This window comes from Onthophagus taurus, chromosome 8, assembly GCF_036711975.1.
Source record: "Onthophagus taurus isolate NC chromosome 8, IU_Otau_3.0, whole genome shotgun sequence".
NCBI classification, from domain to species: domain Eukaryota; kingdom Metazoa; phylum Arthropoda; class Insecta; order Coleoptera; family Scarabaeidae; genus Onthophagus; species Onthophagus taurus.
The window spans coordinates 3,978,839-4,004,471 of NC_091973.1; the positions used below are offsets into that span (position 1 = coordinate 3,978,839).

The window sequence follows — 25,633 nt, forward strand, 5'->3', positions numbered from 1 at the left end:
AAACATTTTTATGTTTTGTATTTATTTATTACATTTCAAAGTAGCGATATAATAATAAATTGGCTCAAATGATTTGAATTAATATCTTTACGACGTAATTTTTGTACTATTGTTGATTTTTAGATGTTGAATTTTTATTAGCTTCTGTTAAAATGGCTTGTTCGAGTTCTTGTAGAAGTTCTTTTTTAACTGCGTCAGGTACCATACCTCGAGCAACGGGTGTTATTTCGGAAGATAACTTATCCATTGTTTGGGGTGTAGTGCCTTCACACAAATTTTTGCGACAAGCCATTCTAACCTGATCTCTCCATCCACAATCAACTAACCGAGCCTCAACGAGCTCGGCTACTTGTGATAATATATCACGATTTTCTAAGTACATGTACACTTTCTCTTCATTTGGGGTATATGCCATTATTAAAATTAATATAAACGTCGCCCTTAAAGCTTGTGTATCTGCATCTTGAATCGATAAATACTAAAACAAAGAATGTGTTAAATTAGTTACGTCTTAAATTTCTTGATAGGTTAACTTTTTGAGAGTAAGCGCATGCGTGTTGTGGTATAGAGCTCAAAAATAGTGTGAATTTACCGTTACAAATCCTTTGATTCCCGATATCTTGGTAATCGTTTAATGAAAATAATCATTTTTTTTTTAAATTGATTTACTTTTAAGACACCTGTATAATCCGAGGAGGATGTAGGGAAAACAAAGATTATGTTGGTAATAATATAATGGTGCCAATGGTGGCCTACTTCATTTCATTGTAGGTCATTATTATTTGTTATGTTTTTTTTTTGAAAATCTGTATAGTGTGTTGCGAATGGATAGCGAATCCGAGGAAAAGAGACTTTCCATTTTAACATGAGAGGAAAACGTTGGAGATACGGTGTTAAAATAATGTCAACAAATGGCTTCTAATACATGCAGGTATTAAATCAATATTTACATTGACACACCCGCGGCATGTTAAAAATTCGTTGTAGAGTGGAATGGGTCGAAATAATCGAGCCCCGTACGGGGGAGCATATGTACGCAAATTTGGCAACTGGAGAATGCGTATGGGATCCCCCAGAAGGTGTCCCGGTGAAGCGAACAGACTCCAACCAGTGGTGGGAACTATTCGATACGAACACGGCTAGATTTTATTATTACAATGCAAGTTCTCGACGTACCGTTTGGCACAAACCTACCAATTGTGATATCATTCCTCTCGCCAAGTTACAAACCCTTAAACATAATACAGACTATTCCCCTGCTGCGACCAGTCACCAAAGTACCCAAACAGGCGAAACCGTAAGCAGGGGCCAAGTGTTAAGCTTATCAGCCAGTACACCACAATTAAGAAGAAAATCGACGGATTTATGTAGAAGTAGTAGCTTTAGTCAACGTGTACCAGAAGCCCCTTTATATTCAAACTGGCACGATACAAATTTATTGCCATTAGAACACTTCTTATTAAAAAATAGTAGAGATACCGACAGTGAACATTCGGATTCAGGTAGTGGATCTTTAACAGGTCATGAACCTGACAATGAAGATTCAGATCAATCCGATGATTTGCCTCGAAATGCGCGTAATCCCGAGTACCTTAATCTTCCAACCTCCGTTCCTGAACCCCCCAGAGAACGAGCACCCGCTCCTCTGCTCAAACCGCTTGCCGAACCTCCCTTACAACCCGAACGAGAGGCTGACATGGAAAAATTTGCCGCCGACAATTTAAATCTAGGCGGACGAGGTTTGTTTAGAAGAAAAGCTAGTGTACGAGACTTACTCAGTTGGTCAAATAGAGGTTTATCACGTCCATTACTAGCTTCTAGTAAATCTGTAGCTCGACAAGCATTGGAAATATTCCGTCAAGTACAAATGTACATGGGCGACCGGAAATCTCGACCGGACGTCACCAAAAACTGTCTACTTATGGAAATATTAAACGCAGCTTACGCCAAACCTTTACTTAGAGACGAATTATTCGTCCAACTTTGTCGACAAACCACCGAGAATCACTCGAAGGAATCATTGCTTCAAGGTTGGGAATTACTTACAATCGCTTTAGCCTTTGTACCACCCAGCCCTGAATTTCAACCCGCTTTACTTGGATATTTAAATCGACATAGAGATCCTACATTTGCCAGGGTCTTTCCAGAAGTTAGTAGGTGGCCTATACATGTACAGGTATATATAATTTTATAATATATTATGTTCAATAATTTAAAATTTCTTTTCTTTTAGTATTTTATATTTACATTCAAAATATTTATACCTTTTTTGCTTTTTTATTTGTCCATGTATGCTTTCATAGCATTTAATAATACCTAGTCTCTTCTGACTCATATTGGAAATTAAATGGCAGATGATCAAGCATAAACAGTTCGAAGACGTCGGCCGCCCCAAGTGTGACAAACATCAAGATTATGTGAAAGCTGATTTGGAATCGTCGGCCGACATCTTCGAAGACTTCACCAGTATTATTCCAGATATTTTCTTGCTGTTTAGAATTTGGACAGATTCTTCTTCGTTTGAGATAGAAACCAACCTCGGCCGACTTCGAAGACGTCGGCCGCTCCAAGTGTCACAAACATCAAGATTACGTGAAAGCTGATTTGGAAACGTCGGCCGACGTCTTCGAAGACGGCCGTGGTTATTTCTCCGTTAGGTCCATATGGCGTAAACTCGGTTTTACGAGGCCAAGAATCGATCAGGTTTTGACATAGCCTTAGTTTTCGTTGTACTCAGGGTCGGCCGACGTCTTCGAAGACGGCCGTGTCAGTGCAAAAATGTTTGTAGTTTGAACTTTACCAGTATTATTCCAGATATTTTCATTCTGTTTAGAATTTGGACAGATTCTTCTTCGTTTGAGATAGAAACCAACCTCGGCCGACTTCGAAGACGTCGGCCGCTCCAAGTGTCACAAACATCAAGATTATGTGAAAGCTGATTTGAAATCGTCGGCCGACATCTTCGAAGACTTCACCAGTATTATTCCAGATATTTTCATTCTGTTTAGAATTTGGGCAGATTCTTCTTCGTTTGAGATAGAAACCAACCTCGGCCGACTTCGAAGACGTCGGCCGCTCCAAGTGTCACAAAGATCATATTACGTGAAAGCTCATTTGGAATCGTCGGCCGACGTCTTCGAAGACGGCCGTGGTTATTTCTCCGTTAGGTCCATATGGCGTAAACTCGGTTTTACGAGGCCAAGAATCCATCAGGTTTTGACATAGTCTTAGTGTTCGTTGTACTCAGGGTCGGCCGACGTCTTCGAAGACGGCCGTGTCAGTACAAAAATGTTTATAGTTAGAACTTAACCAGTATTATTCCAGATATTTACATTCTGTTTAGAGTTTGGGCAGATTCTTCTTCGTTTGAGATAGAAACCAACCTCGGTCGACTTCGAAGACGTCGGCCGCCCCAAGTGCCACATACATCAAGATTACGTGAAGGCTGATTTGGAATCGTCGGCCGACGTCTTCGAAGACGGCCGTGGTTACTTCTCCGTTAGGTTTATATGATGTAGACTCGGTTTTACGAGGCCAAGAATCCATCAGGTTACTGATTCACGCTCAGCCGTTTCAGAACAAAAGTGAACTTTGCCAGTATTATTCCAGATATTTTCTTGCTGTTTAGAATTTGGACAAATTCTTCTTCGTTTGAGATAAAAAGTAACCTAGGCCGACGTATCATCAAGACTACATGAAAACTGATTTGGAATCGAAAAAGAATTTCTGACTTGGTTGGGTTGGGATTTTCATCATTATACTTGTATAGCTTCCTTTTAGTAAAAAATTTTATTTTATTGAACATAATATTAATTTGATGTATTAATATTTTTACAAATAAATATATACATTTTTTATTAAAGGTCAATCATTACGCTACAGTTGCTTGCCAAAGATTAGAACGTATAGGAACGGGTGGTAAACGGACCGCTCGTCGACCAGTGATAGACGACATCGAGTCGGCACGAACCCAAATATTTCAAGCGAGCTTATTCGGAAATACATTACGCGAAGTAATGCAACTTCAAGTAACCCGTTGGCCGAACCGGAAATTGCCTTGGCCGCAAGTTGAACTTTCGCAACAAGTACTTCGATTGCAAGGTTTAAGTACAGAAGGAATCTTTCGAGTTTCCGCGGACGTAGACGAAGTAGCCCGTCTGAAAGCGCAGATGGACCGTTGGGAATTATCCGAGCCTAGCGACGCTCACGTTCCAGCTAATCTGTTAAAATTATGGTTGCGCGAACTTTACGAGCCATTAATTCCTGACTCATTGTACCCAGAATGTATAGCAGAGCCAATGACGCCACGAAGAGCTTGTGATTTGGTGCTGCGATTACCAACACTACATCGTTTGGTTCTCTGCTATTTAATACGATTCTTGCAGACTTTTAATCAACCGGAGGTCGTTCAACATACCAAAATGGACGCATCGAATTTAGCGATGGTGTTTGCGCCAAATTGTTTAAGATGTACGGCAACTGATCCGCGTACAATGTTCGATAACGCTCGAAAGGAAATGGCTTTTATGCGATGTTTAATTCAAGAGCTGGACACCGAGTGTGTACGCGAAATGATATGATATCCATCCCAATCCCTCCTTCAACAATATCATTTCCATTTTTCTTTTTGCCATATTTAGATATTGAGAGAGACAGACAGGTTCCGTTTCTGTTTTTAAAAGCAGCTTGATCGCCTAAGTTGTATTTCGAGTACCTACTTTTAATATATTGAACCTAACCCGAAACACCTTGTATATCAAAACATGTATATTAAATAAAAATGTTTCGTCTTTTATTTACCTTATAGATTCTTTTTTTTATTTTCTTTTTTTGTACCAATGAGACAAATAATAAAAATAAACTAGGCAATCAAATGTATGCATATCGATCGTAGCAAGTGTTTTCAAATAAATAGAACTATCTATCGAAAAATATATGTTTATTATAAACACCTTGCAAACATCATAAAGATTCTTGATTTATTTTTACTTATAACTTTGAAGCTAACCTAAAATGGTATATTTTTCCCGCCAATTCTAAAACGATCACGATGTTGACGCGATCGCGTGTTCCTCCAGAAGAAAAAGAACGAATTCAAAGAGAAAAGGTGAATATAATTAAATTAAAGTATTAATAAATAAAACTTCTCTTTAAGGAAGAAGCTTTAAAGAAAAAAAATGAGCTTCATACACGCCCATTTGTTGAATATAACGGAAAAGTCATTTATCAAACTACGTTTATAGACTTTGCGATGAGCTGTGATGCGATTCTTGATAAAGTTAAAGCAACGAAAAATATATTTCCATTAGGATTTGATTTGGAATGGCCTTTTACGTTTCAAACTGGTCCAGGAAAAGTCGCAGTTATTCAAATTAGTCCATCTCTTGAAGAATGCTATGTTTTTCATGTTAGCCAAATTCTAAAATTGCCTAAATCTTTATTGGAATTATTGGTTGTTGATAACGTTCGATTAGTTGGTGTTAATATTAAAAACGATATTCGAAAATTATCACGCGATTTTGGTGGATTTGATGACGACGAAGCTGTAAAGCGGTGTATTGATGCTGGGCGACAAGCTAACGAATTATTAGGATCGACTAGAAGATGGAGCATGGAAAAATTAGTCGGCGAATTCGTTAGAAAATAAATTAATAATAAAATTTTTTTTAATACATTTCTTTTCAGCTTAATTTAAGGATAAATAAAGACAAAAAGGTGCGAAATAGTCAATGGCATGTTATTCCTTTATCTAAAGAACAACAAATTTATGCAGCAACTGATGCTTATGTAAGAAAAATGAAATATTGTTATTTTAGGTACAAATTAAAACATTTCAGGCTTCTTTGCGGCTTTATCACAAACTTGAAATGCTCCAAGAAATAGCTAACAAAGAAAATAATCAAGAAAATTAATTTTTATTAAATAAAGAATACAATTATTATTATTTTAATGCTGCTTAATTAATCTTCCCAATCATCATCAGTAGTTCCACTTTCAGATTGTTCAGACTTAACCGGCGGTGGTGGTAACATAGCAGAAATCCTATCCATAGCCGAACCCGGTTCGATTCCATTCGCTTTCTCCGCCCCCGAAATTCCTTTTCGTCGCATTAACAATTTCGAGTGCAAATCCGCCATTAAATCACCTCCACTCGGCTTCTTTTTCACTTCGTCTTCATTTTTCCTCGGCTCAGTCGCTTTTAATTTCTTCATTCCCCCCGCTTTTCTAATCGCGTCCATTAAAGTTGCATGCATATCTGGTATAACGGGCTTTGAGGGAGTTTCAATAATCGGAAGTTCATTAATTAATGATGACTCTAATGCTGTTTCTAAAGATGTTTCTAAAGATGTTGGTGTAGGCTCAGTTTCTTTTGGTGTGGATTCGATCGGTTTTGATTCAATTTGCGAAATAATTTTTGGTTCAATTTTTGTTTCAATCTTTGGTTCAAGTTTTGAATTAGTGGGTGGGTCGATTTGGATGTTGGGTTGTATTTGTTCCGATTTGTTTGGTGTTGTGATGATTTCGGGTAATTCTGGAATGTTGGGTGAGGTGATGACTGAGGGTGCAATTGTTCTGTCTGAATTGTCGGTGTATCGTAAATCATCCGCGATTCCTGGTAAGTCGGGTAAATCGATTGGGACGTCGATTGTGGGTACATCCCCTAAATGTGGGCTGTAGAAGTAATTTTCTCCTGTGTGTTTATTTACGGTGGTTGGCTCTGATATGGATAGAGGCGCGGCGCCAATTTCTGGGCCATCGCTTACTACTTCCTTTTTAGTTCTTTGCAGGATTTTGAGGGCGTCTGCTATGATGTATTTGTTGTATAAATTGGTGCCTGAATTATACAATAACACGTCGTTAACGTTTTCTATGTTGTTTTTGGGGATTTCTCCTAAACCCTCATAGTTGGGTTTTTGGTTGTCAACGAAATTTAAATGATAAAATTGTAGCGTTTCGAGTTGGTCATCGTTTACAGGCTCATCTTTATACTTTAAAGGAAATGTTTGTTTTGTTGGAATGTTTTCGTTATCGAACAAGGTCTTATAGGGCTGGTTTAAATCAGCAGCTGGGTACTTACTGCTTGAAAACACCTGAATGGCTTTTTTAGCGCCCGAAAGCTTTGATATTTTCAAGTTGACTTTGTCAATTCTTCCATTTAATTGATTTAAATGCTCAGCATCTTTCTCTATCCTAGAAGAGATTCTTTTAAATATATCATTTGAGACGTCGGATAAATAATTGAAAGATTCCGCGATTTGGATTATCGTTTCTTCTTTTCTTAAGTTCAACGGAATAACAGGAACGTTGTAGACAGACATTTTTGTATGTATGTATAAACTACATGTATTAAAAAATTAAGTTTTGACGTCACACAACATAACCCCACTTTTATCTGTCAACAAAAATGGATGTTACTTTTAGCTACGTTTTTGAGAATTATTATTTCGAGGAGAACATTAAAATCCCCATCAATGGAAATGTTTCAGAACTGGCTTATATACTTTTAAACAAATACGAATTACCAGATTACGCTTCAAAAGACTTAATCGCGGTGTTAACCCAATTCATTGACGAAAACACGGAAGAAGAATACAACAAATCCACGAATGAGTTATTAAAAAAATGCAAAGAGAATAAATTTGACGTGGAAGAACTCGCTAAAGAATGGGAAAAGCAAATGAGAGAGGTATAATAATAATAATAATAATAATGCCTTTTTATTAATTGAAATCATTACATTATCTATAACTTAATAATGAAAGGATAAGTATACAGGGCGTAGTTAAGGTCCTTCTCTTCCACTCTTTTAATATATAATTAACACTTTTACCCCACCCCATTAAATTTAATTTTTTAATAAGGAAATGGCTGATCATGGTGAAAGAAAATGCGCTTCAGATGAAGAATTATTCGCAACCGCCTACCACAAAATGGTACATTCCCCAGCATTAGAAACAATGCTCAAATGGGAACATGTTTATGCCCAAACAGTCAGAGAAAAATGTTACGAAAGAGATCGATTAATAAGAATGTTATCTGATGAGTAATGTGCCTTATTTATTAATTTATTTACACTTACTTTTCTTATTAGACAAGGTGATGAAATGTCAGCAGCAGAAAAGCGTTTAGAAAAAGGTGTAACAGAATCCGATATTAATGCATTAATTGGGAAACACTTCGATGACCAAACTTTGCTTCAAGCTAAATTACACAGTGAAATAGACACCTTAAAAGAAGCTCAACGCAGGGAATACAGAGAATGGTTGATGCAAATGTTGGAACAAAGTCAAGCAAATAAATCTTTACCCACACCAAAAACTTCCCCTTTAGCACCAATCCCACCTTCCTTAATATTAGCCACTTCAACAATCTCTCGACAAAGCACAATTGAGAATCAAATCTTAGAAGAAAGTTTTACAATTCATTTAGGTTCCCAACTTAAGCAAATGCATAATATTCGTATTTTAAGAGCAAATGTTATGAGTTTATGTGATGTTGATGATGATTCGTAAGAAAAAAAATTTTTTTATTTCATATTAATAATAAAAAAAAAATTTTAGATCACCAACCCCTCAATGCCTTCAAACAGCACTAGGATTATATTCAAACGATTTAAGCGGTTTAGTTTTAATAACCGACGACGTTTTACCATCGAGGGTCACCGAGCAATTTCGAAAAATCTGTCAAAAAACAACCGAATTTCATTTTCAACACGTTGATGACCAACTTGAAATAATAAACAATTTACAAAAACAAAAATCGTTAAATTCGGCTTCATCGAATCGTAAATCAAGTAGAAATCTTCAATCGGGCGATTTTTATATCACAAGACATTCGAATTTATCACAAGTTCATGTTATTTTTCATATCGTTGCTGATGATAGTATTAGAGGGAACGATATAAACAGTAGACATCCCGTCGTTTTGGGATTAAGAAATATTGTAAAAACGGCTTGTTCAAACGATATAACATCATTAACGATCCCTTTATTATTAAGCTACGAAATGAGCGAAGATATGACGATTTCGTGGTGCGAAAAACGAGCTGAATTAATTTTCAAATGCGTTAAAGGGTTTATGATTGAAATGGCGTCTTGGGGAGGATCCGATTTAAAAAATTTACAGTTTATGTTACCCGAAGTATAAGATAAGAAGTATCAATAAATATTTTAATTAATTTTATTTATTTTTCAGGGAATATCAAGCGAAGTTTTTCAATCGCTCACCGATATGTTACCGAGGATCTTCAAAGTTTCAAATCCGCTAATTTTAGAATGTTCCAAAGAAAAAATATGATATTTATAATTACGAATTATTTTTAATTTAGAATTAAAAATTTACAGTATTGATTAAAATTTATTTCAATATTGTAATAAGCTTTATCGTTTCGTTTATAGATGGCGCTATAAGACTACTCCTAAAGAAATACTCCTATATTAATAAATAAGGAAGAGATAATTAAATATGTACCTCTTTATCCAATTAAAGCGTAGTATAGTTCAGTTATGATTTAATAATGCAAATCATTCAGTACCAGCATTAATCTAATATCGATCTCCTGATTATTAATGCACAATATAAATGCAAATAAGTGATTTATGGTAGATCCATTAATTCGATTAATACCTATGTATTCCGGAATCAATTCTTGATATTTCCTCTCTAAGTCGGCCTTCTCATTTCTGAGGAATCGGGAATTTATGGTGAATGTGCAACATCCATAAAACTATATCCAGAGCTTTCATAAGTCGCACCTTCGTGTTCCTTGTTATTTTTCTGTGCACATTTTCGTCGGTATCGCGAGTGCTATACGTCGCCTTATTTTTGGCTCACAAGCTTGGATTTGTGTTGGGAGGTGCTGTATTTGTTTCAACGAGATTTATTTTCATCTTCAGAACGCGGCTTTCATTAGTAATTAGTTGGATCATTTCTGCCAACTCGCATTACATATAATAAGTAAGAAAAAAGATTGGTGCTAAATTAAATGAGGATGTTATTGTGATAATTTGCTAAAAACTAATGCACTAAAGCTTGGATAAAACTCTGATAACCACCTCTATTGATTGTGTCTCTTTCATGTTAAATAGAAGTTTGAAAGAAAGCAATAGAGTTTATGTTGATAAAAGAGATTGGAGCGACTGTTGTTATTTTTGATGATAATCTAGTATCAATTGCGCCTGTGTGTTGAATACATAGATGTTATTTACGAGATTATTTTCGATCAATTAAAGATGATGATACAATTATGCAATTAAGCTTGGTTCTTGAATTACAGGAAAATGTTATTTTATATAAACTATCCTCAGGGCTTCGTCCTTGGATAAAGGTTCTAGAACATTGCTTGACGGTGTTCTTGAGCAGAAAGTGTCTAACGAAAAGCATCCATATACTTCTATTGGATTTGGAGGTGGTGACAAGATATTAATTGCTATAAAGTTCCAGCGATGTGATCAGAAGTTTCTGAAAATTGGGTTTGCGGCATTGAGGAGCAGACAAAGGAGTGTTGAGGAGACAAGCTAGATCGTTCTGATTTGTGGTTTGTGGGTGTTGGCACAATGTGATTTCAGACCCAACCCAACCTTTTTTTATTTTAATGAGGTTGGGGAAAAATCTGCAAACACACTCGACCTATGGTCGGTCGGATAATGTGGGAACGAGGTCTAGCCCTACTAAAAACCCATTTCCTCGTCTTCTATTTCTCTGGAACCGCTTGCGCTTTCTTTTTGTCCTCGTTCACTATTTCACATAAGTACAAACAAAAATATTGCTTTTAACTATCATTTTATCCTACATACCCAGCTCGGAGAGGCAATAAGCTCCTCGCTCTCTTTTTCTCTTCTCTTCTCCTCTATTTCCTTCTCGGTCATCACCAAAGTGTTTTCAAAGTGTTTTGCGGATAGACAAAGAGAGGGTTATATGTGCCTTTCTTAATAATAATAAATTGTAGGTCTTTGCCTAGCAGTTGTAATGGCATAGATAATATTAGTAATAAAATTTGTGTCAATGTGGGTTTTAATATCAATCAAATAATTAATCATTCGAAATAACAAGAATTCATTTAAATTGCCTGAATTAAATGTACATCTACGATGCATACAGAAAAATAAATATTCAATATTTTTAAGGTTTGGCTTTGCATGTCGGATAATTTAATTGACCGGTCTAGACGGTATTTTGTTATAGGCAGCCACACCTGTATTACAGCGAGCTTTTCCCCTCAGTTATATTTTTCTCGAACAGACGTTCGAAATCGGTTTTTCTCGTTTTTCTTTTCGACGAAAGTCCGTTGAGAGCGTTTTAAGATACCTTATAATAAGAATAAATGGCACCGAAATAGTTTTATCTCGATTGAAAATAGGTGTACCTTCAAATATAGTTATTTTACGAGGCGTAAAAAACCCTCCCCTCTAAATTAAGACCGAACGTCCAGATGACAGAAAATGGGGAGCTTAAATCAAGACAAATGTTAATAATAGAATATATCTCGTATTAAAATAAATATTTTTTGCTTTGGTAATCGGATATTATTTTTTTTATAACGAAAACAATTTTTTGACCCATTTGTTTTATCAAAGGTTTGGAGAATTTGATCATAGGAATTTTACGGGAACAAAATTTTTGTGGTGGGCTTTTACCCAACATTGCCAATATAGTAATGTTAGTGTAACAGAATCCTTAATCCACCGCTGCAACGATCCGGATACGAATTAATAATCTGGTTAATTAATAATTTAAACGGTTACAGTCTAGCCGATTCGTGATTAAATTAAAATTCTGTGAAGCGTTTATTAATGTTGAAATTGCGTATTATAGGTAATAAAATCGTTAACCATATGTAAATATTGATAGTAAATAGCTTTCTAGCAAGAAATCGATACTAATATGTTAAAACCCGTCCGAACGTTAAGCGATTATAATTTTCATGCTTTAATAATTGTCATTTCAACTTCGAAATGTTCAAATTAAGTTATATTGTAATATATTATTAATCGTCCTGTATTTTAACATAGAATTGTAGTTATTTATAGGTTATTCCTGTTCACAATGGAATATGTAATTATTGGAATTAACATTAAATTTACTAAAATGTTTTCAATTTGAACTTATTATTTTTGAGTTTGTAATCTTTTAATTCGCTAATAAATGATTTTTCTTTCCATATTTAGTGAAATAAATGTTGTTAGTTTTTTTTGGTATTTATTTTTTTGTGTTTATTTTTTTTGTAGAATCGACGTCGATGTGCGTCGAGATTTGAGAGATTCTGGAGGCCGAAGAGACGACGCTCAGGACGCTCAGTAACGTCGCAGCTGTCGTTCTAGCAGGACGTACTTCGGATAGAAAACCGGAGCGCGCACGTTATTTACGTTCGACTCGTGCGAACCGAATTTGTATCAAAAAAAAGTATATTTTTTAATAAATATAGTTATGGGAATCCTGTTTTAAGTGACTTAAAGTGTGGACATGTTTCTATTACTTAAAATCTTGTTTTTTCTCGTAGTTTTAACTCTGAATATTTTTGCAGATAATTTGGGTAAGTTAGAAAAAATTAAATGGATTTCCTTCTTTTATGATATTGTAAATATTTTGATTGTAACTCGCGAAAAGCAAAATTATATCTTTACAAAATACGCCAGATTTTATCGTTCCTCGGTTATGTTTTTTGGCAAGCCGAGTTAAAACAAGTTCATTCATCAACACCTTTCAACAAATTTCGATTGTTTTATGATAATAAATAACGATTTGCGATGAAAACTTTATTATTCGAGGATTATCTGTAAAATGTTTCATTAAGATTAAAAAACTTTATACTGAAATGACCAACTAGAAAAGTTATTAAAAGTTCTAAGCCTCGTGGACAACTTTTTTTCTATTTTATAATGAAATTAGTATCAATAGTATTTTCAATTATAAATTTATATTCGGGATGTTTAATTTAATTTAATCGTTTAAAGCAACCGCGAATTAGTTTTAGACATATTTACCATGAATGCTTTGCTAAATACAGTTTTTGGCAAACATTTTTTCTGAGCCCGAAAACAAACATTAAATCCATCTCGTTTCCCAGTTTATGAAACTTTATGTTTTTTTTAAAGCAATTTCACTTTTAAGTAATTGAAATAGAACCCGAGAGGGACTTTTATGGCCGTATTTTTTAATACTATTTTTAGAATGTATGGGTGTGATATGTGGAAAGCAATTGGGTAAACAGAAACGGATTTGAACAATAAGATGTAGTTTCGAAACGTCAACACAAACAAGCATATTCAAGTTAGCGGTTGAGGGTCCGGCCGCTGGTTCAATTTTCTTATGCAAATTTCCTACGGAATACGTCCACAACGCGAACCATTCCAAAATGATCGCGAACGGTTCGTTTACGCGACCAAGCCTATAAAACGTGAAATATGAACGCCGGGATACAATCGTTAAACCGAGCTCTTAATTATTTGCCGGCGAATGGGGGTGAGATTAACATTTAATAGCCTTGCAAAAACGTGAGATACAACCTCAGACCACAACATATGTTGCATCTAACTATTTCGCATCTTGTATTTAATTATTTATGGAAAGTTTTATTAATTTCTTTCCTTAATCATTAATATTATATATACACAGTGTTAATTAATTATCGTACCCGACGTCATGCAACCAATATCACATCAACCTCTCACATATTTCGAATACCAGAAAATACTACCTCATGATACTTGAGGCGGCCGACGTCTCCGAAGTCGGCCGAGTATGATCATATCTTGCTTGAAACGGATTGAAAAAGCAATCTCCGCCACCGAATACAGTGTGTTAATTAATTATCGTACCCGATGTCATCGTTGCAAGTATGCAACCAATATCACAAATCGCGTATTGCAATACCGATACGATGATGTTGGTTGCATACTTGCAATGATGATGTCGGGTAAGATAATTAATTAACACACTGTATTTCGTATACCAGAAAACACCACCTCATGATACTTGGGCGGCCGACGTCTTCGAAGTCGGCCGAGTATGATTCTATCTTGTTTGACATGGATGGAAAAAGCAACCTCGGTCGACATCGAAGACGTCGGCTGCCCCGCATATTTCGAATACTAGAGAATACCAGCTCATGGTACTTGGGTTGGGTTAGATTTGGTTCGTCGATTTGGACGTCTTCGAAGTCGGCCGCCTTCATTGCATACTACATACGCCGTCATTGCATACTTGCAATGATGATGTCGGGTAAGATTAATTAACACACTATATTTCGTATACCAGAAAATACCACCTCATGATACTTGGGCGGCCGACGTCTTCGAAGTCGGCCGAGTATGATTCTATCTTGTTTGACATGGATGGAAAAAGCAACCTCGGTCGACATCGAAGACGTCGGCTGCCCCGCATATTTCGAATACTAGAGAATACCAGCTCATGGTGCTTGGGTTGGGTTAGATTTGGTTGGGAAAAAGTAACCTCGGCCGACTTCGAAGACGTCGGCCGCCACCGAATATTCCGAATACCAGAAAATACCACCTCATGATACTTGGGGCGGCCGACGTCTCCGAAGTCGGCCGAGTATGATCATATCTTGCTTGAAACGGATTGAAAAAGCAATCTCCGCCACCGAATACAGTGTGTTAATTAATTATCGTACCCGATGTCATCATTGCAAGTATGCAACCAATATTACAAATCGCGTATTGCAATACCGATACGATGATGTTGGTTGCATACTTGCAATGATGATGTCGGGTAAGATAATTAATTAACACACTGTATTTCGTATACCAGAAAACACCACCTCATGATACTTGGGCGGCCGACGTTTTCGAAGTCGGCCGAGTATGATTCTATCTTGTTTGACATAGATGGAAAAAGCAACCTCGGTCGACATCGAAGACGTCGGCTGCCCCGCATATTTCGAATACTAGGGATACCAGCTTATGGTACTTGGGTTGGGAAAAAGTAACCTCCGAATATTTCAAATACCAGCAAGTACCACCTCATGGTACTTGGGTTGGGTTAGATTTGGTTGGGAAAAAGTAACCTCGGCCGACTTCGAAGACGTCGGCCGCCACCGAATATTCCGAATACCAGAAAATACCACCTCATGATACTTGGGGCGGCCGACGTCTCCGAAGTCGGCCGAGTATGATCACATCTTGCTTGAAACGGCTTAAAAAACCTCGGCCGACTTCGAAGACGTCGGCCGCTCTCACATATTTCGAATAGTAGAGAATACCAGTTCATGATACTTGGGTTGGGTTCGATTTGGTTGGGAAAAAGCAACCTCGGCGCAAATCGCATATTGCAATATCAATACTGTGATATTGGTTGCATACTTGCAATGATGACGTTGGGTACGATAATTAATTAATACACTGTATTTCGTATACCAGAAAATACCACCTCATGATACTCGGGGCGGCCGACGTCTTCGAAGTCGGCCGAGTATGATTCTACCTTCTTTGAAATGGATGGAAAAACACGTCTGATATTTTACATACCAGAATTGCAATACGTAAATCGCGTATTTTGTTGCATATACGGTTTAAGTTGGTGTGTAATGATGAGTATTTCCCTTAAAACAAGGAACGTTTACATCTGGTCCACAGGCCGATGGGTACGTACCCTAAAATTTATGCACCCCCGCGTGTGTTATGAAAATTATCCACAAAGTGCTCCCCCAAGTTTTGCCCTTCCTGTTCATTTTACGGGAATTCCGCGGGCGCCCGCCAAATCCCCGACGGGTCCCATGGGAATCATGAATTTTCCATAAGAATCCACCAATTGATCCGTCGCTGAGTTTACCCAAGTTCGTTTGCATCTTCCTATCGCATAATTTTAACAAACAACAATATGACTCTATTTTGTGATTCATTCAATTTGAACGTTTCAAACCGGGTGATTAAGATAAAATAATATAATAAAAAGAAAGAAATTGGAGTGTCCAAACAAATAGTGACAAATCATCTTTAGATACAATGAAAACACAATAAAAATGTTGTCAGCTATGTGAAATACGGCACCACATACATTCCACGGGTCGTTAATTTATTTTCTGTAAGCATACCTCGGCTTAAGCGTTTTCGAAGGGGGACGCGAAAGCGAAAATAGAAATAGAAGAGACCGTGCGATACGTAATTCTAGAATATGATTGATAGTTTTGTTTTGTCTTACCCCCTCGACCACGAGGGGAGGGGTTGGATAAACGAAAGAAAAGTGACGGTGAAATCTCACCGTAATCATTAATTTCTTTCTTCTCTGGTGGTCGCATTCTTTCTTACTGCTCCGTTTCGGCAAATTAAAAATTAATTCTCGTTTAACGCGTTCCGATTTTCCGACACCAAAAAAAAAGGGTGAAAATGAAAGTAAATTTCACCACGGTATAAGTGGCACCAATGACGTTGTGAATCGACCCCTGTATATCGCGTCTACACAATTACTGTCAATATTTCCCGATCAACGACTGTGAGTGACGTATAACCGAAATCGTTTTGGGTACACCTGACCCCAGATTTCCAGATTAACCTTATTTGTCATCAAATGAATTGACTCACTTTTAGCTTTATACAAATTTCTTGTTGAATCTTTTTTGAAATTTTTTAATATGTAAAAATGGTTGTCTAGATGAATGGATTTTTGAAGCATGTTTGTTGAAGTTAGTTCCTTATTATAAACCCATTTACAGTTGAATCAAAAACAATTTTAAAAGTAATAAATCTATTTCTTTGTACTTATGTTTGTGTAGTTGAGAGAGTTGTAGAAGGAGGTCGAAGTAAGTGATTCTGAGATGTCATCCATTAGTTTGCGATAACATATGACTTGTCAGTATTAGAACTGGGCGATAAATCAAAATGCTGACAAATTCGTGATTTTTAACTTTTAAATAAGTCACCTCTTTTAGATTTTTAATATCTATCCGTGGCAGTACTCGCGACGCCGCCACTGCAGGATATTTAAATAGACGTTTGTATTGAATTTCAAATAACTTCCGCGATCGCCGTGCACGACCGGTTGTTTTCCTATTATTTTTATTTTTTGCCCTACAAAGCCATCTCACGTTATGCCCCTCGGGTTCAGTTCCAACCCTTCCACCTATTTTTGAATCAATAATAAAAACCTCTATGGTACTTACAGTAAGCGATCGACCGCAAATTAAGCCGTTAAAATAAACGTATATCAAGCACGTACCGCCATTCTCTTATTGATCTATTTCAGTGGCCGCGGGCAGCGAAAATGTTTATTTTTGAAAACGTGACGCAACAGCTATTGGCAGCATTAATTGTTTTACTCAGCTCAACTTTTCATACTTTTGATAGAATTGATTTAACCAAAATTTCATTATTTTTTTATTTTTACATTAATCTTTTTGACCCAAATTATTCATTAATATCAATTTTAGTTTATTTAGTTTATTTTAGTTTTTTGACAACAGTCTAGGCTTCTGCCAGAAATATCAAGTCTCCTACAAGCTTCTTCAAACATTATCTAGTCTTCTGCCAGTAGTAGCCTTCTGTTAGAAGTATCTAATCTTCTATAAACACCATCTACTCATCTGTCCGCAGTATCTAGCTTTCTGCGAACAGTGTTTAGTCCCCATACAAGCAGTCTATCTTCTAGTCCTCTGCAGCATCAAGTCTTTTATTAGCTCTTTTCTGTCTTCTTCTGCAAGTAGTATCTAATGTTGTTCCTAGAGTCATATATCATATTGGACTTAACACCAATCATTATTTATTTACAAATGTCCAGTCCTTATGTATTATTAGAAGTTATTAATATATTTTTGGGTAAATTTGATATTGGTGAAGATGAATAATATTAAAGAGAACATATATCAACTGTTGCACGAATGTATTTTCCGTGATTTCTTTAGTTGTATAACAAAGAGTGGCCCCTTCCTCCCAACCATTGGAGTATACCGAGATTTATTATGCATTTTCGAATACTAGAGAATACCAGCTCATGGTACTTAGGTTGGGTTAGATTTGGTTGGGATAAAGTAACCTCGGCCGACTTCAAAGACGTCGGCCGCCACCGAATATTCCGAATACCAAAAAATACCACCTCATGATACTTGGGGCGGCCGACGTCTCCGAAGTCGGCCGAGTATGATCACATTTTGCTTGAAACGGCTTGAAAAACCTCGGCCGACTTCGCAGACGTCGGCCGCTCTCACATATTTCGAATAGTAGAGAATACCAGTTCATGATACTTGGGTTGGGTTGGATTTGGTTGAGAACAAGCAACCTCGGCGCAAATCGCATATTGCAATACCAATACTGTGATATTGGTTGCATACTTGCAATGATGACGTTGGGTACGATAATTAATTAATACACTGTATTTCGTATACCAGAAAATACCACCTCATGACACTTGGGGCAATATAAATTATTCATTAATATCAATTTTAGTTTATTTTAGTTTTTTGACAACAGTCTAGGCTTCTGCCAGAAATATCAAGTCTCCTACAAGCTTCTTCAAACATTATCTAGTCTTCTGCCAGTAGTAGCCTTCTGTTAGAAGTATCTAATCTTCTATAAACACCATCTACTCATCTGTCCGCAGTATCTAGCTTTCTGCGAACAGTGTTTAGTCCCCATACAAGCAGTCTATCTTCTAGTCCTCTGCAGCATCAAGTCTTTTATTAGCTCTTTTCTGTCTTCTTCTGCAAGTAGTATCTAATGTTGTTCCTAGAGTCATATATCATATTGGACTTAACACCAATCATTATTTATTTACAAATGTCCAGTCCTTATGTATTATTAGAAGTTATTAATATATTTTTGGGTAAATTTGATATTGGTGAAGATGAATAATATTAAAGAGAACATATATCAACTGTTGCACGAATGTATTTTCCGTGATTTCTTTAGTTGTATAACAAAGAGTGGCCCCTTCCTCCCAACCATTGGAGTATACCGAGATTTATTATGCATTTAAATTGCAGAAATAACACTGAATTTAAGTCGGCGATTTAAAATGTAGTTAGACTGTCAGACGCAAAGTGACAGTGCATTTATCAAGCGGTGGAAAAAAGACAAAGCGATTTTCTCTCCGCGCAACCCGTTACATAAAGGAGACACGGAGGCCGTGGACGGTACCCGAAAATAGCAAACAACAATCTAAGATTAACCGAGTAATTAAGATTTTTAAATGAGAGGCTCTCCAGAGAGTGTCTTATCCGTTTCTGTTTCGGAACTTTTCTAGGAATATGCCGCAAACCAACGAGATTTATATCATAAAGAAGGGGAATCGGAAAATTGTTGAAAAAGAAAACAGCAAACTAAACCGAAAGGACGCAATTAACGAAAAAAGAAATAATCGACAGTTTAACGAGTTTTTAATTGTCCCCTTTCCATTTTTTTCTTATTTTAATATTTTAGATTAAAGTTCACGGTATCGATCATTGAACTTTACCTATTTGTCATTCCGACTAATTTACGGATTTTGCCTCAAAGTTAATGAAATGTCATAATAAGTGTATCTAGATGAAAGATAAGTGTAAATCGTTAGTTAGGTTAGAAAAGAAATTCAAAAGAATCATCAAGAAGCTATCATTGGCAGGATTGGTTGGATGGTGAGGGCAATTAGCGTAAACAATAGAAGGACGGAAAATTTCTGTGCGGTCGGTTTTTGTCGCGTCAATTTACAGGACCGATCAGGCGTGTTATAGGTAGGGTTGTGCCTTGGCGCAGATGCGCTGGACGCCGTTGGGTTAATAGAACACGTTAAAATTGAATCGCTCTCGCAGAGAGCAATTCAAATATCTCCCTCAATCGATAATCTCTACACCAGCGCTTTCTTGTTCGGAATTGACTGTTCCAAATTCTTCCGTAACCAGGATCCGCTCTTAACCGGACCGAGGGATTAAGCTGGGTGACTAAACTCAACCCTTAATTTCAAATGGTGACATGTTGCCGTGGTTCGCGGTGTGAAAAGCGGAAAAGCGCGATAATTTGAACCACGTGTCTTCGAGGTTTACTAATTGGGATCGCTCTAATAGTAGCGTAACGCGTATTTGCAATATGGCATCTGTTTGTTGGGATTTCAAAACAACCCCGTCCAATTAGCTAATAAACATACATTCCTATTACGTCTAACGTGGATACAAACTAATATTTTCATTCCCGAAACATTCAGTTTACTCTAATTTAGCCATAACGTCCTCCCATCACACTCAACTATCTAGCACCAATTAAGCGATCTCTGAGGATTCGCCCGTTGCTCTGCTCAAATCTAGAATTTCCTTAGGGTCCACTTTTGATAACTATTCTGAGTTCGCTTTCTATAACCGACAAACGTTTCTACTTGATCTTAACTAACCTTGTTATCCTATTTATTTACAATTAGGATTTTTGAATTTTTTTATTATTTTTGGTAAGGATTAAAAAGTAATATTAAATTATGACCCGAAACGAAAGGTTTTGTGTACGTAAAAGGAATATTAAAACGAGCAAATTGGAATTAAACAAAATTTACCAATATCGGTGAAATCCTTTATTCGCAACTGTGAGAGCTGGTTGGTGTGTACTCCCAACCGGTATGTACACAGCAGAAATAAAAAAATGCTGGGTGAATTGAATCGAAACTGTAGTTGGAAATCATGTGGAGGTCTCTATGAAAAACGAACTAAAATTTTGAGCATTACAACGTTTTCCGGCTTATTCGGATGTCAAACACCGGTGGCAACGGCTAATTAGGTATAGTTACAAGCTGTGGTCGGCTTTTGTATAAATCAGCCGGCCATGCAGCCATAATGGTTTGCTATTTAGAATGACAAAGCCGAAATGCCACATATGCTACCGGTGACGTGTGTCTGTTTTAATGGGTCGAAGGTCGGTCATTAAGGAAACTGGAAATTAGTAACCAAAAATTTCGTGATCCTTGCCTGGGTCATTGTGCGGTAGAATTTACGAGTTCCTATTATGACAGCCGATACCGTGCCGGGCGTCAATAATCGTAAACGATCGTAATTTACAAGCGGAATAAGGTGCCAGCTCAAAACCGCTGCTCTGTTTACGGCTAAGTATAGAATTTACATTATCGTCAAACCCGGCGCGAAAATAAATCTTCTCCCTTCTGAAGCGCGTTTTCAATTTCAAAACTACCCCATATAATTGATTTATTGCCCGTTTCATAGCGCTGACCTCGTCTGCAAAATGTAACGGACTTTTCGTCTCTCTTTTTACCAACTTCTGTTTGTAAATTTACGCCATTCCAATTATACCGCCGGACAATATCCCTTTTTATAGCTGTGTACATGTACAATCAACTCAAACATTTATGTATCAAAAATCACTACTCATACTAATTCGTTTAACAACCAATATTAACAAATCTTTTGATCTTTCGAATATTTAATATTCACATTTATATATATAATAGGGGTATATCTATATACCCCTCTGGCGTACTTCCACATATTTTCTTGCTGTTTATAGTTTAGCCATATTTTGAGTAGCACGAACACAATAATCACGATCAACAATACTTATGGCTCTATCAGATTATTAAAATATTCCCACGGTCGCCCCAAGTGTTACGAACATTAGTTAGTACTTCGAAGACGTCGGCCGAGATTATTTCATATATCGAATTTAATAATACGCGATTTGCGTATTGCAATACCAATACTGTGATATTGGTTGCATACTTGCAATGATGACGTCGTTTACGATAATTAATTAATACACTGTGTATTAATTACATAGGGAAAGAGTTACATTTAACGCGTACTGTACAATATAAATTTTATGTATTGATATTACTTGGTAGTTGATGTGAAAATACAGATTCTTTGATCTTTCGAATATTTAATATTCACATTTATATATATAATATATTTATATACCTCTTTGGTGTACTTCCACATATTTTCTTGCTGTTTATAGTTTAGCCATACTCTGAGTAGCACGAACACAATAATCATGGTCAACAATACTTATGGCGGCCGACATCTTCGAAGTCGGCCGAGATTATTAAAATATTCCCACGGTCGCCCCAAGTGTCACGAACAATACTTAGGGCGGCCGACGTCTTCGAAGTCGGCCGAGATTATTTCATATATCTAACTTAATAATACGCTTAGTAATATGCGATTTACGTATTGCAATACCAATACTGTGATATTGGTTGCATACTTGCAATGAGGACGCCGGGTACGATAATTAATTAATACACTATATTAATTACATAGGGAAAGAGTTATATTTGACGCGTACTGTACAATATAAATTTTATGTATTGATATTACTTGGTAGTTGATGTGAAAATAGGGATTCTTTTGATCTTACGAATATTTAATATTCACATTTATATATATAATATATTTATATACCTCTCTGGTGTACTTCCACATATTTTCTTGCTGTTTATAGTTTAGCCATATTCTGAGTAGCACGAACACAATAATCATGGTCAACAATACTTAGTGCGGCCGACGTCTTCGAAGTCGGCCGAGATTATTTCACATATCTAACTTAATAATACGCTTAGTAATATGCAATTTACGTATTGCAATACCAATACTGTGATATTGGTTGCATACTTGCAATGATGACGTCGTTTACGATAATTAATTAATACACTGTATATTAATTACATAGGGAAAGAGTTACATTTGATGCGTACTGTACAATATAAATTTTATGTATTGATATTACTTGGTAGTTGATGTGAAAATAAGGATTCTTTTGATCTTTCGAATATTTAATATTCACATTTATATATATAATATATTTATATACCTCTTTGATGTACTTCCACATATTTTCTTGCTGTTTATAGTTTAGCCATATTCTGAGTAGCAGGAACACAATAATCATGGTCAACAATACTTAGTGCGGCCGACGTCTTCGAAGTCGGCCGAGATTATTTCACATATCTAACTTAATAATACGCTTAGTAATATGCAATTTACGTATTGCAATACCAATACTGTGATATTGGTTGCATACTTGCAATGATGACGTCGTTTACGATAATTAATTAATACACTGTATATTAATTACATAGGTAAAGAGTTACATTTGATGCGTAGTGTACAATATAAATTTTATGTATTGATATTACTTGGTAGTTGATGTGAAAATAGAGATTCTTTTGATCTTACGAATATTTAATATTCACATTTATGTATATAATATATCTATTTACCTCTCTGGTGTAATTCCACATATTTTCTTGCTGTTTATAGTTCAGCCATATTCTGAGTAGCACGAACACAATAATCACGGTCAACAATACTTATGGCGGCCGACGTCTTCGAAGTCGGCCGAGATTATTAAAATATTCCGACGGCCGCCCCTGTTGTCACGAACAATACTTAGGGCGGCCGACGTCTTCGAAGTCGGCCGAGATTATTTCATATATCTAATTTAATAATACGCTTAGTAATATGCGATTTACGTATTGCAATACCAATACTGTGATATTGGTTGCATACTTGCAATAATGACGCCGTTTACGATAATTAATTAATACACTGTATATTAATTACATAGGGAAAGAGTTACATTTGACGCGTACTGTACAATATAAATTTTATGTATTGATATTACTTGGTAGTTGATGTGAAAATACAGATTCTTTGATCTTTCGAATATTTAATATTCACATTTATATATATAATATATTTATATACCTCTTTGGTGTACTTCCACATATTTTCTTGCTGTTTATAGTTTAGCCATACTCTGAGTAGCACGAACACAATAATCGCGGTCACCAATACTTATGGCGGCCGACGTCTTCGAAGTCGGCCGAGATTATTAAAATATTCCCACGGCCGCCCCAAGTGTCACGAACAATATTTAGGGCGGCCGACGTCTTCGAAGTCGGCCGAGATTATTTCATATATCTAATTTAATAATACGCTTAGTAATACGCGATTTGCGTATTGCAATACCAATACTGTGATATTGGTTGCATACTTGCAATGATGACGTCGGGTACGATAATTAATTAATACACTGTGTATTAATTACATAGGAAAAGAGTTACATTTGAGGCGTACTGTACAATATAAATTATATATATTGATATTACTTGGTAGTTGATGTGAAAATAGAGATTCTTTGATCTTTCGAATATTTAATATTCACATTTATATATATAATATATTTATATAACTCTTTGATGTACTTCCACATATTTTCTTGCTGTTTATAGTTTAGCCATATTCTGAGTAGCACGAACACAATACAGTCGCGTTACATTTGACGCGCACTGTACAATATAAATTTTATATATTGATATTGCTTGGTAGTTGATGTAGAAATAGGTTCATATCTTTCGTATAATATTTACTATCGAGGTAGAGCCTCAATAAAATAGAGCATTCGCGGGATTTTGCCGATATACAAGTTGCATACAAGCGAGGTATGGAAAGTAAACACGGCCGTAATAGTGTTACACGCACACTCGTTCACCGTTAGTGTTTATTAAATACGTTTGCTTCGTTTTGCATGAAAATAATCGATGGCGGGTGAAACTCTGAAACTTAATTTTAATTAAATCCCGGAAAATATAGTTAGTTATGCAGGTGGGACTGGAACGGGCCGTATTGTACTTTTAATTAATTTTCTTATTTCCTAACCGCTGATACTTTGTCGCTAGTGTAGTTTATAAGGAACTTTTCAATTTAATTCCGCAACGAGTAATAACCAAATGCCTTAAGCGCTTTACGACGGGGAACGTTAAAAGTTCGTCCGCTAACGCAAATTGATGTCTTAATCGTAGTTTGTAAAACAATATTTTATTACGAGACAGCCATTTTCGTCAAGTATTAAAATGTTATTTTCGAAAAATTTAAGTTAAAAAAATTTAATCTCATAAATTATTATAAAACGGAATCGGTTAAGAGAGAATTTATCATCTTCATTTCACAAACGACCTAGACATTTCGAAAACGAGCTTTCCATCATAGCCGCGAGCCGGTATAAGTAATAACTCGAGTGGTGACTGGTGGAAATTGGTAAATTTCGAGAAGTTTCAATATCGGACCGTGGCTGAGGTGTTTTCAGCTCGCTTGAGCGTTAACCTGTCTGTCAAAGGTTTGAAAAACATTAAACCAGATCCGCCAAAGTTTCGAACTTTAATGTGTAACAAATATTTTATTTTATTGCATGAATTTTTGAGTTAACTGTACATCTAGGAACTATAATTTCTCTTTATAGCTTCCAAGTGAGCAGAGAAAGTAAGATTGAAACGACGCCTTTAGCTGTGAAAAGGGCACTAAACAAAGATTTAATACTCAATATGTACCTAGCACCCTTTTAATCAACAGTTTCGTAAGAAACCCTTTGAGACAAACGTCGTAGAAAGTAATAGACGAAAGAGGGCAAATACCTTTTGTACAGAATTTTCCGGCTCTAGTTTTCTCATTCGAAAGGAATTAAGACGAATAGTGCTCGTAATAAAATATAAGGGAGGAGATGACACTGTAAAAAATCCTTGTATCTATTCGACGTTTACAGTTTTCGCATGACAACGGACCCCATTAACGCGGTTACTACTTTGGGAGCGGAATTAGAAAATGGAACGGAAAGTTGTTTATCAAGGGCCTCTTAAGTTTATAGCGTTCGCGTTCCGTCAAACACGGTATAGCACTCGTTCGAAACCCCTTAAAAACTGCCCACTTAAGATTTGT

At 36.3% G+C, this 25,633-nt stretch overlaps 6 protein-coding genes across 10 annotated transcripts in view; 4 read left to right on the top strand and 2 right to left on the bottom strand.

The window, feature by feature from the left end:
* Positions 1–5: 5 nt before the first annotated feature.
* Positions 6–762, bottom strand: LOC111425388 (enhancer of yellow 2). Of its 2 annotated transcripts, none has more exons than XM_071198405.1 (2): positions 593–762; positions 6–478 (listed from the first exon to the last, which is right to left on the bottom strand). In XM_071198405.1, exon 2 carries the CDS (start codon positions 413–415, stop codon positions 107–109), a length of 309 nt encoding a protein of 102 aa, XP_071054506.1. In that variant the 5' UTR covers positions 416–478; positions 593–762; the 3' UTR covers positions 6–106. The 2 variants fall into 2 exon arrangements, with proteins under 2 accessions (XP_071054506.1, XP_071054507.1); XM_071198406.1 differs by lacking the exon at positions 593–762 and adding an exon at positions 534–557.
* LOC111425383 (MyTH4 and RhoGAP_KIAA1688 domain-containing protein RhoGAP93B) lies at positions 762–4,806 on the top strand. The gene is made up of 3 exons (XM_023059366.2): positions 762–931; positions 988–2,176; positions 3,864–4,806. The coding sequence occupies exons 1-3, from the start codon at positions 912–914 to the stop codon at positions 4,578–4,580; spliced, it is 1,926 nt and encodes a 641-aa protein (XP_022915134.1). The 5' UTR covers positions 762–911; the 3' UTR covers positions 4,581–4,806.
* A 194-nt stretch (positions 4,807–5,000) lies between these two features.
* On the top strand, positions 5,001–5,950 carry LOC111425387 (3'-5' exonuclease). The gene is made up of 4 exons (XM_023059374.2): positions 5,001–5,107; positions 5,156–5,635; positions 5,686–5,787; positions 5,838–5,950. The coding sequence occupies exons 1-4, from the start codon at positions 5,051–5,053 to the stop codon at positions 5,910–5,912; spliced, it is 714 nt and encodes a 237-aa protein (XP_022915142.2). The 5' UTR covers positions 5,001–5,050; the 3' UTR covers positions 5,913–5,950.
* On the bottom strand, positions 5,897–7,319 carry LOC111425386 (WASH complex subunit washout). The gene has a single exon (XM_023059373.2). The coding sequence runs from the start codon at positions 7,317–7,319 to the stop codon at positions 5,961–5,963; it is 1,359 nt and encodes a 452-aa protein (XP_022915141.2). The 3' UTR covers positions 5,897–5,960.
* Positions 7,320–7,405: 86 nt separating this feature from the next.
* Positions 7,406–12,190, top strand: LOC111425385 (ferry endosomal RAB5 effector complex subunit 3). The gene is made up of 5 exons (XM_023059372.2): positions 7,406–7,687; positions 7,863–8,044; positions 8,093–8,509; positions 8,562–9,141; positions 9,196–12,190. Exons 1-5 carry the CDS (start codon positions 7,406–7,408, stop codon positions 9,295–9,297), a joined length of 1,563 nt encoding a protein of 520 aa, XP_022915140.1. The 3' UTR covers positions 9,298–12,190.
* Positions 12,191–12,287: 97 nt separating this feature from the next.
* Positions 12,288–25,633, top strand: part of LOC111425384 (protein eva-1 homolog C) — a 112,272-nt gene continuing 98,926 nt past the window's right edge. For 2 of the 4 annotated variants that reach the window (XM_023059369.2, XM_023059368.2), the window contains exon 1: positions 12,288–12,532. In XM_023059369.2, coding sequence (XP_022915137.1) covers positions 12,463–12,532 — 70 coding nt within the window. In that variant the 5' untranslated portion in view covers positions 12,288–12,462. The remainder of the gene's footprint in view (positions 12,533–25,633) is intronic. The other 2 variants (XM_023059367.2, XM_023059370.2) reach the window with 2 other exon arrangements.